The 16,558-nt window shown below is 38.9% G+C and overlaps 1 protein-coding gene across 1 annotated transcript; it reads left to right on the top strand.

Annotated features, from left to right (window-relative positions):
* Nucleotides 1–25: 25 nt before the first annotated feature.
* Nucleotides 26–14,880, top strand: TMEM263 (transmembrane protein 263). Its single transcript, XM_019728437.3, has 3 exons — nucleotides 26–373; nucleotides 9,774–9,840; nucleotides 11,985–14,880. The coding sequence occupies exons 2-3, from the start codon at nucleotides 9,780–9,782 to the stop codon at nucleotides 12,269–12,271; spliced, it is 348 nt and encodes a 115-aa protein (XP_019583996.1). The 5' UTR covers nucleotides 26–373; nucleotides 9,774–9,779; the 3' UTR covers nucleotides 12,272–14,880.
* The last annotated feature ends 1,678 nt before the right edge of the window (nucleotides 14,881–16,558 follow it).

Here is a 16,558-nt window from a genome sequence, read left to right as displayed (position 1 = left end):
AGGCCTCGGGGGCGTCGCGCGTGCGCACGGCGGCGGGCGGCAGGCAGGGGGCTCCTGGGAGAGCAGGGCAGTTCGAGAAACGGGTGGGCGCGGGAGAGGCCCAGGTGCGCGTGCGCGTCTGAGCCCGAGCAGCGGGAGGAGGCGGGAGCTGAGGAGGCGACAGAGGGGGCGGGTCGCGTCCGGCGCCACGTCCGCAGCCAGAGGCCGCCGCCTCCGTCAACGGAGTCTTCTGGCTCCACAGCTTGAGGAGGCGCCTCCGGAGTCCGCAACCGCCCGGGGCTGTGCCAGCCACTCAGGCTGCCTCAGCCCTTCTCGGTGCTACCCGCTCCCTCCGCCCGGCGTCGGCCCCAGGCGGCGGCCCCCGACCCCGGCGGTAAGTCGGGCTGCGAGGGTGGGGGATGCCGTCCCGGCTTCCTGCCGTCTTCTCTGTCGCCTTCTTCCGTTAGCTGTCGTGCATCTCACCGCCTCGGTCCCCGGGGCCTGGATACCCGAGTGGGGCCTATTGGGGGCACTGAGCGGGAAAGGGGGAGGGGCTGCACGATGCTGGGGGTGGATGGAGGTTCGCTGGCGGGGTGATTTCTCTTTACCTGTCCCTGGCTCCTCCACGGTGATTTGAAATTGGGACTCCCCTTGGAAGCCTCCGCCTGACTTCTTAGCTCCTTGGGTGTCAAGCTAGGGAAGTGAGGGAGTCAGCAGCCTGGGAGAGGAGAGGGATGCAGCAGAGCGCCTGTGTGGCTCGCAGCCCCACGAACTCCTGACCTGTTGATAAACCACTCTCTTCGGTTCAGGCACACAAGCCTTGGTCCCCAGTGGACATTCCCAGTGCCCTTCCCAGGTAGGAAAGTGCTACCCGCACGCCTAACCTAAACCTGAAAGTGTGGGGATGGAGCGAGGCGTTGGCGGCGCCACAGGGTAACTGGGGACCGCTGGAGCACCCATTGGTGCCATCACTGACTCCCGAGTCTAAATTAAAACCGCGCCTGCCAGGCACACGCAGCTTCAAGACTGGACCTCAAGCTCACACTTCCAGTCGAATCCCCTCTCCTAAATAAATCGCCTCTTCAGTGTAAAAAGACAGAGATTTTGGAACCCTATAGGATTGGGGGTGTGCTGGGTGTATAACGTGGAGCGGAGGGAGGAGGTGCTGAGCTCAGCCCTAGCCACGGCTCCTCCGGGGTCATTTTCTGCCTCTCCTGCCACGTCACTCCCTCTGCTCAAGAAAAAAAAAAAAAAGACTGGCTAGTGCCTCAAGGGATCAGCGGGGGGAGAAGGGGCCTCGGGGAAAGGTTTACAAACACCTAGAGAGACAGAAAAACTCTTATTTATTATGCCCTGTGAACACGGTGCTAATTCCAAATGAAATATTTACTGTGATTATTTGTTATATGCTATTGTTTAACCTTTAAAACTTCCACTGGTGTGGATGCTCTAAAGGCTCCCCAGGAGTATTGTAGTGATGCACGTCAACAGGTATATGCGTGTGTGTCCATACCTATTTTTTAAAGCGGAAAATAACCTTTAATAAACCCATATGCATCCTGTTTTGATTTTTTTCCACTTTCATTTCTTTAGTCTGTTATAACAGATGCACCAGAAATCATGTTCAGTAAAAATCTGTCCACATGTAGGAAACATTGTTAGAAAAGTTTAAAGTAGTTCTTGTATATATTTTTTTCCCAACTCCAGGAAAATCTTTACCTTTCTTTGTTTCAGTCATTGAGCATTTGTGTTCTTGCAACTTCCTGAAGATCTCTCACTGGATTATATATATAAACACCTTCAGAGTAGGGCCTTCACATGCTTGTTCAGGCTGAAACCTTGGTGCGTAATACAGTGTCTGACACATAGTAGGGACACAAATGTCTGTTGAGCTAATGTGGTAATAATTTAGTGAAGATGACTGGTGTACTGGTTATCTGGTTTGATAGTATACTGTAATTCTGCTTAATGTTTCATTTAAGGGCAACACTTAAAAATTGCCATTTTGATATTGTTAGTTGTTACTTGTCAATATGTGGTCACTTACAAGTTTTACTGCAGAATTTTTTTTTCTTTCCTGCCAGATTCAGTGCATTTCTTGTAGTCTGTTTGCTGTTGATTTAATGGGCAAGGGCCATTTTTAAAAGCAGTCTGTTCAGGATAGTTGGTTAACTAGAGAAGGCTAAAAACAATAAGCTCGTGTGTGTGTGTGTGTGTGTGTGTGTGTGTGTGTACTGTGTTTCCTCGAAAAAAAGACCTAGCTGGACAATCAGCTCTAATACGTCTTCAGAATTATTTTTCCTTTCCTGCCAGATTCAGTGCATTTCTTATAGTCTGTTTGCTGTTGATTTAATGGGCAAGGGCCATTTTTAAAAGCAGTCTGTTCAGGATAGTTGGTTAACTAGAGAAGGCTAAAAACAATAAGCTCGTGTGTGTGTGTGTGTGTGTGTGTGTGTGTATACTGTGTTTCCTCGAAAATAAGACCTAGCTGGACAATCAGCTCTAATGCGTCTTCTGAAGCAAAAATTAATCTTATAGTAAAATAAGACCAGGCATAATATAACATAACAACATAACATAACAAGACCCGGTATTACATTAATTTTTGCTCCAAAAGACGCATTAGAGCTGATAGTCTGGCTAGGTCTTATTTTCAGGGAAACACTGTGTAAACACTGTGTGTGTGTGTGTGTGTGTGTGTGTGTGTGTGTGTGTGTAGTTTGTTGGTATATGTGTGTTAAAGCTTTGTATAAATATATTTTTGAAATTCTTTGTAGTTATTTGGCATAGAACTCACCCTCACATGGGAATGAGGATGTGACAAAGTTCCTATATATGGAATATGTAGAAGAATTTAGCTAATTCATTTAGTCTTTTTCTTATATGGAAATTAGCACTTACTGGTTAATAACAGGTTTTTGAAGCAGCTTTGAATGTAAAATGTTGTGCACTGTATTTTATACAACTTATTAGTGCTGTTTAACTTCCTTTGGTACACAGGGGTGTTTAGCCATAGGCAAATTTACATCCCATTTTCAGACTTTGTTTTCATTATTAATGAAAACTTTATATATATGTAAAGTGATACCAGATATCCACAAATAACATTGATTCATCTGTTTTCCTTTAAAAAAAAAAAAAAGCTTCCTAAGAAGCATTTGTTTACTTTTTTCTGTTATCAGAAGAAATTACTTTCTAGGGAACAGTGTTATTAGTAATCCTTGCTCACTATATTTGCCAGCTACTGTATCTGATACTATGGTACTGGACAAGAATGATTTCGCCCCGGCCTATAATGCTTACAGTTACTGCTGGTGAACTGCGGTCTCCAGCAAAGTCGTCTTTTACGTTTCACAGTTTCTTTTAAAAAGCACACACGTACAGTTTTAGTTGGTATAGTTTGTTCATGTCAGGACCAAATGGTAACACTGCTTATGTCCATAGAATAAGTTAAATTATTTGTTCTGATTTAAAGGCTGTTTTCTGTCTTTACCATCCTTAGGAAAGGACGCTTTTTAATATAAACTTGTCCATTCTGAGTTCCTAGAGAGCAGACGTTTCTTTGGTGTTTCAATGAGAGTAAGTTGGTAAGTGCAGGGAAAGTGTCTCCACACTGGACGGTGCACTCTGGTGCAGAGCAGTCCGGTGTCTTTAATCACTGCAATCTTGTGCCTGCCAGGATGCCTGCACGTAATAGCGACCCAAGTGGGTGGTGAAGTGATGACTCAGTTTAAGGCAGATAGTTTGCATAGAATTTAGTAATTTTGTTTAAGGATAACACATTTAAAAAGTCATTTTTGACACTTTTACTGTTGGTTAGTTGTCTCCACGTGTATACTTGTAAATTTTACTAGCAGATTATCTTAGTGACACAGTGATAATGCCCATAAAGAGGTAATATCACTAAAAGTTTGACACATATACATGTGGAGAGGTTGGGAATGGTTTATGTGAAGACAAAGTACAGATGGCATTACAGATAACTAAGGATTTTAGCAAAAATACCTTTATAAGGCAACTTATCAAATTGGGAGTTCAGAAAAAAATACATCTATATTCCAGATACCATGGCTTTTACATAATTTTTATTACCTAAGAGTTCTAGAGGAATTTTAATACTGCATACTTGCTGTTAATACCAGTGATGTACAAGAAACTCAAACATAAAAAAATACCCAAGTCTTACATACCAGATAATGTCTGTGGCCCCTTAGGACTTGCAGAGCCCTGTAATAGCAAGTTCCTCTGTCTAGGTAGCCAGGCTTCTGGCCTGCAGAGCTCCAGATTTTGTTTTATTGTTTATTGATAATCCTGTTGGTAACTGTTGCTAATGATATTAAATTTAACTATTAATGTTTCTGTATTAGTGTATTTCACACTCTTCTACCAAAAATACTGCTAACTTAAGAGCACAGTAAACTCACGGGGGAGGTAGGAATGTGGTTGGGCTGGGCAAAGGGCTGGTAAATTTGAGAGGGTACACTGAGGAAGCTCCAGGCAAGAAGGAAATTTCTTGCAAGACTAGTAAGCTTAAACAATTCTCAAGCCCTTTAAACTTTTTAATTAGTGTATATTTAAAAACTAAATAGTATTTTAAATTACTGTGTAGTAAAATACATGCATCATGTGTCTCCTGTGTCCTTGAAGCCCCTGACATAGCACTGCCTGTTCTTAAAGAAGTACATTTGAAAGGCACAACTCCAGCTTCAAGTATTTTTATAACCAAAAGTCTGCACCATATGCCCGTATTGCTATCCATCTTTTCTTGTGATGCTTATAGTTAACGTGTACACACGCGATATTTTTATCCCACTTACTCCACAAATGTTGTATCCCACAAGTATGTGTCAGTTTACAGCAAAAATATGTACAAACAAAAAAGTACGCATATAAGATATTCCAATTGCAGATGAGGGAAAATTGCAGTACGAATGGAGGTCTTGAGAAGGTGTGGAGTTTGGGGGTGACGGGACTAGGACACAATTGTGCAGGCCATAGGAATGTACCTAGTTGAGCAGTAGTCATTTTAGCTATAAGCTTCCTAGAAGCCAAAGGGAAAAGGGAGACATCACATCTTTGCAGCTTTTAAACAGGAAGGTACATAGATCTCAAAGAGAAGGGAACATGCTAAATATTTGGGGGGGGGGGGAACAAAAGGTTTTCTGAATACCTCTAAATAAATTTCTTGTAGACCTCCACGTCAAAGCTGTCAGGTGATGCAGTGGGTAATTCCTTAACATGTAGGAATAGCCTGCATAAGGCTGTCTGTTAGGGTGTCCTTCCCAGGGACCTAAACGGGAACAAAACTCAATGATGTCATTTTCCTCAAGTCAGCATTTTGTGATTCAGGTACATTGTTCTTTGGATGTGTTGAGGATGAAAACCTAGAATAACTAGGTAGATGAACTGTATAATCTTTAAAAATATCCTTTATGTAGATCACTGTTTCCCAAGAATTAAAAATATGCATTTTTCTTTAATTACAAAAGCAATACCTGTTTATCACAGGAAATTAAAATATAGATGTTAAATATGTATTTCTATGTATAGAAATTATATACTTGCATATATACTGGTTAATGTAACTTTTCCCTACCCCCTAGTGGCAATCTTTATCATTACTTTGGTATACTTCCTTACAGTATTTTTGTGTGCATTTTTTTAAAAGTTGGATATGCCTTTTATATTCTCTAAATATAACATTAGCATTTCCCCATAGAATTTGATCTTTATAAATTATTTTAATGTCTGCATTGTGTGTATCTTTAGGAAACTTAAAATTCATCTCTTGACTTCCATGAGGCTGTACTCATTTGACTATTCATTTTCAGGTATATTGTGTGTTTTTGTTGGCTTCTCTTTCACACACCTCTTAAATATGAGCAGTCCAATTATCAATCTACTCTCTCATCACTCTTTTCCTTGATCATATCACATCCCCCCTCCCCCATATCTTTAGCTACCACTTCGAACTACTCTCAGGACCTCAACTCTAACTCAGACTTCATGCTGAGTTTTGGGCCCCTTAAATCCAGTGGCCTGCTAAACATCTCCTGTAGGTACCCTAAAGGCATCTCCAGTACAGCTGTTCAAAAACAAGTGGGTTCATTGTACCTGCAGTCAACAATAATGTATTGTACACTTAATTGGGTAGTTAAGTGTTCTTACCACAATAAAAGTCCTTCATCTTCTTCCAGAAGTAAATGGTTTCTCCTCTCCTATCACATGTGTTCATCGTCTCTGTCTACTTAGTTGCTCATACCAGAAATTTTACATCCTGTATTCTCCTTTTATCTCACATTAATACTGAAGTTATGTCCTACCTCATACAGAAAGAAACAAACAAAAAACCTCAAGTATTTGAACATCCGTCATACAAGAGTCATTGATTATGGCTCTGGGACTGAGCAGTGAACAAAACCAAACCTTGTTCTCATGGAGCTTACATTCTAATTGAGCAAGACATAAACAGATACATATATCAAGTGACAGAAAGAACAAAAGAGAAGAGAGCAGGGTTAGGTGAAAATGATAGAAGAGTAGGAGGGTGCTTATCTATTCTCAGGTGATCAGGGAAGACCTCTGATAAGGGGACTTTTGCACGAGGACCTGAAGGAAGTAAGGAAGCAAAGCCATGTACGTATTTTGGGTACGAGCCTTTCAGGAGAAGGTGAGCAAGGAAGCTCCCGTGTTGCCAGGCTGGAATGAACAAGAGGCAAGTGGTAGGAAATGATATCAGAGTGTTAGATGTCAGGCCTCAAAGACGAAGGGATGGATTCTGGAATTTATTCTGAGAAAAACAGGAAGCATTGGGAGGGATGTAAGCAAAGTATGACATGGTTAAACGGTCTAGCTTTCCAATGGTGGAAGCTCAGAGGCCCGTGAAGGGATTTTGTAGTCCCAGTAAGAGATTATTATGTAGGCCTGGTTGATAGTGCTAGCAGTAGGGGTGATGAGTAGTCATATTCTGGATCCATTTAGGCAACAATAACCGATGATTAGATGGGGATGTAAAAAAGGAGAAAATCAAGGACTCCTCCTAGGGTTTTGGCCCAAACATTTATTTAAACAGGAAAAACTGGCACGAGTTCAGACTTATTCCATCTCACTGGACTAATGAAGTAGACACTTACTGTATTTAATCTCTCTGTCCTTCCATCTGTCCTTGTTTCAGTTACCTCCTTAAAGCACAGGTCTGACAGTGCTACTGCTCATGGCTTCTCACCGCCTGCTCACAGAAGGATAATGTCAGCTCATTTTAGATTAATCTGCATGTCTTTTATGCTATTGTAGTATAAAGCAGCTATAATCTTTTACATGGACGTCTTTTTCTTTTTTAAATTATAACATGTGGGAAAATATTACTTTTTAAGGAGTTCTGTATTAGGAGGAAAAGACTCTTAGTGGGGATTTGTGGGATATATACAGAAAGGCAGTTTTGAAATGTATACAATTGCTACCACATCTGTTTTTTAAACTCCAGCTAAAATATGTAAGATGTATATGTGTATATAATTTCCCCACATTTCTTACAGGGCATGGTCACATGTGTTGATGAGTGGTCAGCCAGGCACGCTCCTGGACTTGTATGAGTATGGCATGCAGATACTGGGACTGCAGTGACGAGCAGACTACACACACAAAGTGTCTCCCTCCTAGGAATTAACAGTCTAGTGGGGAAGAAAGTAGCTCCAGAATAGTTCGTTATTCCTTAGGAAGTGAGACACATATTCTGCCAGGAATTCCGGCGTGTTTTGTTTTGAATCTGTTAAGTAGTATTCTCATCTTAGAATTAGGGCTACAATATCTTTAATTTCTCTTTTATATTTCCTAAACAGCAAGGATCTGATGAAGTTATTTGTCCTCAGCCACACAGCTTATGGCCAAGTTGGGATTCAAACTTAGACTGTCTGATCCCAGAACCTTAAACACTGTGCTGTATAATTCCTCATGATCTTACCACAATGATAAATTAAAGAAATATAAATATGAATGGAAATAAATTTAACATTCTGGTTTAAGGGAGCTTTAAAATTAAGGCAAGTCAGTCAAGAACTCCTCCCAGTAATGCAGCAGCTGATTTTTTTTTTTTTTTTTTGTCGGAGATTACATGTCTTTACTTACTTTTTAAATCTTAAGTGTGTATGGGATGACGTGCTAACTTCACAGGCCAGACCAGCATAAGATGAGGTGCTCTTGGTAAGTGGCCTGAGTGAGGGCACTTGACATGTGCTCCTGGAATCTGTGGGGTGCAGTGAAGTCCCATCTTACACAGGATTTAGGTTTTAAAGGCATTGCAAGTTGAATTGCATGCAGGTAAAATTACCTTTGAAAAATCCCATTTCTCACAACCACTACCTCTACCACCCTCATTTACGACCAATGTTTTCTGCCTCAATTCCTGAAATATATTAGGAAATATGGATGAATTTTTATCTGATCATCTGGTGACCTGATCATCTGGTGTTTTAAAAGCAATAGGAAAGGGAAACTTCCCTTGACCTTCCTTTGATCACTTAAAATTAACCACTTTGTTCTAAAACATGCTGCAATATGTATGAACCTTGAAAACATTATGCTAAGTCTCTGGACGTAATTACTTTTTTGTTATGGTGAGAACATTTTATCTTTTAGCAGTGAATTTCAAGTGTATAATACATTATTGTTATCTATAGTCACCATGCTGTACATGCTGTACATTAGATCCCCAGAACTTACTCATAACTGGAATGTTTGACCAACATCTCCCCATTTACCCCATCCCCCACCCCTCAGCTCCTGGCAACCACCCATCTACTGGGTTTCAGCCTTTTTAGATCCCACATATAAGAGAAGACGTACAGTATTTGCCTTTCTTTGACTTATTTCATTTAGCACAATGCCCTTAAGGTTCATCCATGTTGTCATAAATGGCAGGATTTCACAATATCCTTTTAATCTTTGTTGTATATGCACAGATACAATAATTTAGGCTCCATGGTTTTATGACTAGGAAATACTTAGTTCACTGCTAGGACCACATCCCGCGTTTTCTGGCCAAGCAAGAAAACTTTTAGACCAGTCTTGACTTGTTTTCATTTTTACTTAGTCAAGTGAATATAAAAGCAAATATTTTAAAATAGTAAAGGAAGTTGTGAAAAGAAAGTTTAACTACATTTTCTTCATCCCAACATAGTTTTTATTTCTTAGGTTCCCTTACTAGTACTTAGAGGTAATCATAGTCTATAAATATTTTTTCATAGATTTTGAATTCTTTTGCTGCCTATTTATAAGAGCTCTAAAAACACCTGTAAAATGTAATCAAAATCCATCTCTTAGTGATTTGGATTGGTGTCATCTTTATAGGAGAAGGATGTCATATTTTTTAGAAATTTTTCACATAGAACACATTTTTTAGTCATACCTAGCATAGGTTTTTTTTTTAAGTCTGTTGTGAAATAAATTATAGTTATTCAGTATTCTATAGGAGGAAGCACTTAAAATTTCTGACTCCTAACCCCTACCTTCCAACTTTCTTGCAATTAGTCATCTTCAGTTTACATTGAAACAGCAGTAACAACGTAGGAAAGCTTGTATTATGCCTATCATTCTTTGATTGGTATTTGAGATAAGATTTATAATCCACTAGTGTAATTAAAAGTACTCCTTAAGCACCATGAAGGAAGAAACAAGATGAAGTAGTCTTGTGAAGGGTATTTTTAAATGTTTATCTGAATAAAGTCTTAATTGAGCATGTGGTAAGAGGTAGTCTCACATTTCGAGATTAAAATGAAATGTGTGTGTGTGTTTTTTAGGAGATCATGAATCAGGCAGATAAAAATCAAGAAATCCCATCTTACCTTAGTGATGAACCACCAGAAGGTAAGTGTACATCTGTAACACTAAGAATGGAAAAAAATGTCCTAGTGAATTAACGTTATGATTGTTTTTATTAAATTTAACAACCTGTTGACTTCATCAGTAAATATGTTCCAAAAATAACTGAAACCTTTTTAGCCTTTAAAAAGAAAACACAGATATTGGTGAATGGGAATATAATGTAACTGTTTTATTACATATGATCTATTTTTCTGTTACTCTTATTATTTTAAAACCATTTCACACGAAAGAATGTCCTTTCATTTGTAGAGTGGACGTGGTGTGCAGAGGAAGGATGTTAATTTTGATGTTGTACATACAAAAACTCAGGAGGCACTTGAGATTTGTTAACTCCTGTTATTTCATTACATTATAATTGGTAGCTCTCCTTTATATTATACATGGTATTAGGGTTTGCTTAGTTCAAATTCTCTTTGTTTGAAAACTGATATTATGAATCATTTTATGCTTACCTTTACTTCAGAAATCCTTGGAAACACTAACCACAGCTAAATGTTCTGACTATATACAGAAAATGCCTATAAGCATTTTTTATTTACGGTTTTGGTATAGATTGTTATAACAATTCAAGTAATGATCTCCTTGGACAACAGCATGTTTGCACAGGACAATCATTAAGTAAGAAAGAATCAACTTGAAGAACAAGGGATGAAGTGGCCGACAAACCATAATGGAGTAGCAGAGACTAGGATGTCTCTGGGAAGAGGCCAGGGCTGAACTTCTAGCCCTGGGTATTGTATTTTCTTCCCAGTTCTATTACCACTGTCCAAGAGTTCCTATATAGATTTCTTATGTTGGTAGGCAAAAATAAAACTGCTAGGAAAATAAACAAAATGAAAAGTTTATACTTAAGCCTAAAAAAGGATGGAGGTAACTAAGCTGGTTAGTTTTAGTTTAGTTTGGTGGAGAAATAGCCTAGAAAATTATTAGCTCATCTGTTTTCCTTTATTTTTTAGGACTAGAATCCTAGAGTTTTGAAAAGTTAGGGCTCAGTGAGAAAATTAATAATGACTTTGTGAAAAAGTCATCAGGAACGGGATAGATAAAGGCTGGCCAGGAGCATGGTTGTCAAGGAAGAGAATGAGCCTCAGGAATGGCTGTGTGGCAACCTGCTCAACAGTAGTAGTCTGCAGAGGAGATAGTTTATATGGTGGTAATTAAGAACACACTGTAATTAAAGACTAACAGCATTAAGATTTATCTGATTTGACTAAGAAAATTGTCTTCATTAAATGCAGATGCACCAAATTTGGCATAGCAGGATAATCCTACATGAGGTATTCAGCATGAAGCAGTTACATGTTCTATCCTGAAATCAGGACTTTCCACCTTAGTGTTAGTGACCTTGATTACAAAAGAATTACCAATTATAAAATCCTTTCCATCATAATATGATTAATGCAGGGCCCCTCCCCCCTTATCTACAGGGAATAGATTCAAAGACCCCCAGTGGATGCCTGAAACCTTGGCTAGTACTGCACCCTCTATATACTCTGTTTTTTCCTATACATGTATACCTATGACAAAGTTTAATTTATCAGTTAGGCACAGTAAAAGATTAACAAGAATAACTGCTAATTGAATAGAATTATAATCATATACTGTAATAGAAATTACGTGACTGTGGTCTCAAAATATCTTCCTGTCCTCTATGTGCAGTGTGGGAGCGCTGGACATTGGATGATTCACCTCTGAGGTGGGAGGGAGGGGGACGCCACAAGATTTCATCGTGCTACTCAAAATGGCATGCAATTTAAAGCTTAGGAATTGTTTATTTCTGGAATTTTCCATATAGTATTTTCAGACCATAGTTGACTGTGGGTAACTGAAACTGCTTAAATGAAACTGCAGATAAGGGGGACTACCATACATTCAGATGCTTATTATGTCTTGTCTTTTATTTCAGCTACTTAATAATATACATTAACTGTGCTTATTACTCAAATAATTTCAATAAAAAATTGTTTTTTATAAATTTAGCATTGCCAAATATGGAAATTTGTATTTATGTGGTTAAACTTATCTGAACAACCTCCTGATGGTTAGGAAGTCTTAGGTTATTGAATGATTTGTACTGTTCTTATAAAGACATATATTTAACAGCCTCATGGTATTTTTCTCATTAGGTTCAATAAAAGATCACCCACAGCAGCAACCAGGCATGTTGTCCCGTGTGACGGGAGGCATCTTCAGTGTTACAAAGGGAGCTGTCGGTGCCACCATTGGTGGTGTGGCTTGGATTGGTGGAAAGAGTCTGGAGGTGACTAAAACAGCTGTTACAACTGTGCCTTCCATGGGAATCGGGCTGGTGAAAGGAGGCGTGTCTGCTGTGGCTGGAGGTGTCACAGCTGTTGGGTCTGCTGTTGTAAACAAAGTGCCCTTAACAGGAAAGAAGAAAGACAAATCTGACTGAAACGTGGAGATACGCCTGCTCTCCACAGCATTATGATGCCAGTGGCATTGATTGCTAAACTATGGACTACAACTAAGTCAACTGTTTGGGATGTTTATCTTCTAAACTGCTGTGTTGAAAGTATTGATGACTGGCTTTCATCTAAAAAGAAGAAGAGACCAATACTAGCACAGTGTATGAAGGTTTCTCATACTTAAATTCCAGCTTTTATCTGGTGAAATGTTACACTTATTCAGTTGTAACTGAAGATATGATGTATTTGAATATTTACTATAAGTCTTTTAGTTTAACTAAAAATGTGAAAGTTGAATTTAGTGATGATCTTTATAGTTCCATATGTATGTGCCAGGTAACTCATCTGCCCCTTAAGAAGGGAACCTTGAACTACATAAACTAACTTTGATGTGCCTAATAGTTTCAGATGTCTTAGTTTCTTTTTTTAATAACCATAGTTGATTAGGCCAGAGGCATTCTTTTCTTATTTAAGCTGGTAAAAGTAGCAGGACTTAGAGAAGTTTAAGAGAAAAGACAAGTGGTTTATGATACTGAGTGTTAACCATCTTGTGTTAGACATGCATTATATTAATCATTGATGCCTTACAAAAGAAAACATTTAATACCCTAAATATGTGCAGTTCTTAGAATTATACATGCATTGTCTTAAAAGTTGTTTGTGAAGTTAGTTTTCCCTCTTAAGAATCTCAGGAGTTATGGGGTAAACGCATTTCTTGCTCTCAGCAGATAAGAGTGTTTGTTAGCCGTCAGCAGTTATATCCAAACTGTATGCTTCAACCTGGGCTCACGCTCCCATCATCAGTACACTTCACGCTGCCCAAGCAATGTTTCTTTGCTGGTCAGAAGCTATGTTGGAAGAGTTTCAGATTAAGGCAGAACAAATAAAGTTCTTAAGAATTACCTAGAACATCCAAGATACAAAAAGAATTCTTCACAACAGCTTTATCTCTAGGATGGTTAAATTATTAAATTATTAGTACCCCCTTTTAAAAACATAGGAAAAGCAAACACAAATATGTGGGGGCTGACTTTTAAATTGAATAAAATGGACTCCATAAGTTAGTTTCGAATGTAAAACATATATGTCAGTGCTTTTAATGGTTTACAGGCTTTTAAAATACGTTATCTTACCATTCTTTAAAGCAGCTGTAGACTTTGTCCCATCTTCCAAGTCAACATTAGGCAGGGAATTGAAGTGTTTGATTATGGATGATAAGTGTGCCATGTCTTAACGTATCTCATTATGTCTCATTCATTCTCAAAGAATATGACTTAGCTGGAATTCATCTCTGTGGATTTTGTTTCATGTTCAGTTTCATAAAAAATTTTAAAAGTGGCATATATATATATTTGGCATTCCTCTTAACTTAAAGGTTATTATCCAAACCTGAAAAAAATCTTAGTTTTCTTTATAGTTAAGTCTGGAAATCTGCCTCCATTCTGCAGTTTTTTTGTTTTGTTTTGTTTTCCTTACAAGGTGAGGGAGGAAAGGTGTGAAGCTTTGGAGAAAATAAGTCAAACAGTATCCCTGAGAACTTAAAACCAATCACTCTGGCACTCAAGGCTTACATGTTTGTAAACGACTGAGTTTTTCATTAATGTGGATTAACCAATGGATAAGAACATAACTTTTAAAAGCTTTCATAAATACCAAATCAACAGAGGTTCTTGAACCTTTCTACAGTATACAAAACTGAAGTCGTTAAGGAGTTCAAATCATCAGAAATTATGTGGCCATTTATTTCATGCTGTCTGATTTAAGGTATACTTGTTGGTATATCTGGTCAAATGTCATAATTAACAAAGGTTTTTTTTTTTAAAACTCCAAAATTAATAGATAAACACAAATAATGATCTAAATAATGGTATTAGAGAACTCATTTCCTGTTATTTGAAAGAAATTGCTTCATTGTTAGTTTATATTTCTAATTTATCTTCTATAGTCATAGGCTCAGCTGTACTTTGTACCCGGATTTCTAAATATAGTTTAGTTTACTTTATGCTTGCATATTTATTTTCAACTTTGTTGTCTTTAATGTTGCTTGAGGAAAATGGTTGTAATTGATTTCTGCTACAGAACAGCCTACTGGTAACTGGTATATTTTATCTTACCAAGTTTGTTTTAAATTATAAAGTATACTTTGTTCAGGAGAGGCTTTTGCAATGATAGCAGAGAACTATACAAATGAACAGTTCCAGAGGTTCTTGAACTAAACTTGCCATGTGATGTGTATAGCAGTACACTTGAGTCTTTTCCAGTTTATTTTTGTAGATTAGCAATTTGACCTGTTAAACAGTACTAGTTCACTTCAAGAAACTGAGGTTGTTGTATACTCCTGGAGGCATCTGTTATTAAGCTTATCTTTTGAGTGGGTATTGGCACAATTTATGTGACCCACCTGAATGACTGATTTAATAATGTTGACATTGTGAATCCTGCACTTAGTGAAATATCGGATGAAATAACTGATGACTGAATTTTTTTTGTATTAAAATGGGAAAATAATACATGAATCTGTTAATGAAAGCACTAAAATCTGCAAAGATGAAATGTTTCATGAAGATCTATGGAAATAAAGGAAATTTTAAAACAGGGTAGTCTTAAAATTTTTAGTTACACAGCAGTTCAGAAAGTACTGTAGCCAGTTTTTAAATTTTTTGATGTTAATGCACAAACAAAACATTTCTGAATATGTATTTTAATGCCAACATAGTAATGAAATACAAATACACTTTAAACAGCTTTAGTAAAGGTTAGAAATGTAGATTTCTAGGTTTTACCCTACCTTGCTGAATCTCTGCAGTGTGGGGCCCAGGACTAAAGGTAGAAAACCTCTGCAGGTGAATTCTATGCACTCCAAAAAATTGGGGTGAAGTTATAAAGTATGGAGACTGGTGGAGAAGTTATGAAGTCGGGAGCACTTCCCTCTGTCCTAAGTAGCTGTGAAAACAATTTGCTCCTCTGAGTGGACAGAAATGACTCAGGGATGAGAGCCAGTGGGAGGAAGGCAGAAAATTGATATTTACTGGGCATCTACTTACCCATCATGTGCTGTTTATACATTATCTGATGTAATCAATATGAGGAAAGTTATCTCTTTACAAATACTGAACAGGTTTTAACTTACAATGTTAGTGGGATTTCCCATATATCTTCTGAATTAGTGTTAAGTCACAACTTCTCCAGTTATGTCCAGAAACAGAAGTGGGGCTACTCAGTAGCTAGTCCTTCATTCTGCTGTTGACATTCAGTGCTGCCTAATGCTTGACTTACCAGGCTGCCTAATTTGAGCTCACTGGAGTCTTCAGGTGATACTTGGGCAGCTAATTACATTTTGCCACAGTAATGAATTTGGTGTAATTATACACAAATTATTTAAAGGAAATAATTTTGTTATTAGAGCTTTATTCCCACAGGAAATAAAATGTGACTCGTATTTTATGTAAGAATATCTCTCCCCCTGCTATGTTGATTTTGAATATTTTAAATTTTATTCATAGAAAAATGTGAATAAGAACGCAAAAATGGAAAAAGGCAGACAGGAGATACCAAGATGGTGCAGCAGGTAAACACTGGGCTTACCTTCTCTCACAGCCACATCAAAATTAACAACTAATCTACAAAACAACCATTATTAAGAATCACCTAAAATCTTGCTGAACTGAAGCCCTTCAACTAATGACGTGCAGAAGAAGCCACCTCCACACTGGTAGGAAGGGCAGAGACAGAACAGGCTGGTCCCACACCTGCATGTGATCATCAAAGATCGGGCGGGATATTTTGACTGGAGGGGGGTCTCCCCCATCCCCCAGAGGAGCGAGAGGTCCCAGCCCCAGCCCAGCCCAGGGTTCCAGTGCCAGGAGAGAAGTCCCCATAATTTCTGGGTGTGAAAAGCAGCGGAGATTGTGACTGAGTGAGACTGAGTGTGGTTGCACTCCCAGGCACTTCTCTTAAAGGGTTTAACCCACCAACAGAATCACACGCTCTCAGCTCCAGCGCTGGGGCAGCAGCTGAAGAGGCTGCAGGGATATATGGTGGGGAACTGAATTGTCTGGCTTGGGACGGGGGCTGGAGAGGCGGCTTCCTCCTGGATGGAGGAGTAGGCAGAGACCATTGTTTCTTTGCTGAGCCCTCCCCCTTCCCTGCATGTGGACTCGGCGGCCGTGGGTCTCCACTGATCTCATCCCCAAGCCCTGGTGATTTGAGACCCCGTCCCACCCAACTTACAGACACACCCAAACCGCTTCCAGTGGCTGCTTTGTACAAACTGC

This window comes from Rhinolophus sinicus, chromosome 1, assembly GCF_057876585.1.
Source record: "Rhinolophus sinicus isolate RSI-liver-muscle chromosome 1, RSI-T2T, whole genome shotgun sequence".
Classification (NCBI taxonomy): Eukaryota; Metazoa; Chordata; class Mammalia; order Chiroptera; family Rhinolophidae; genus Rhinolophus; species Rhinolophus sinicus.
This window is presented reverse-complemented; position numbering and strand designations above follow the sequence as displayed.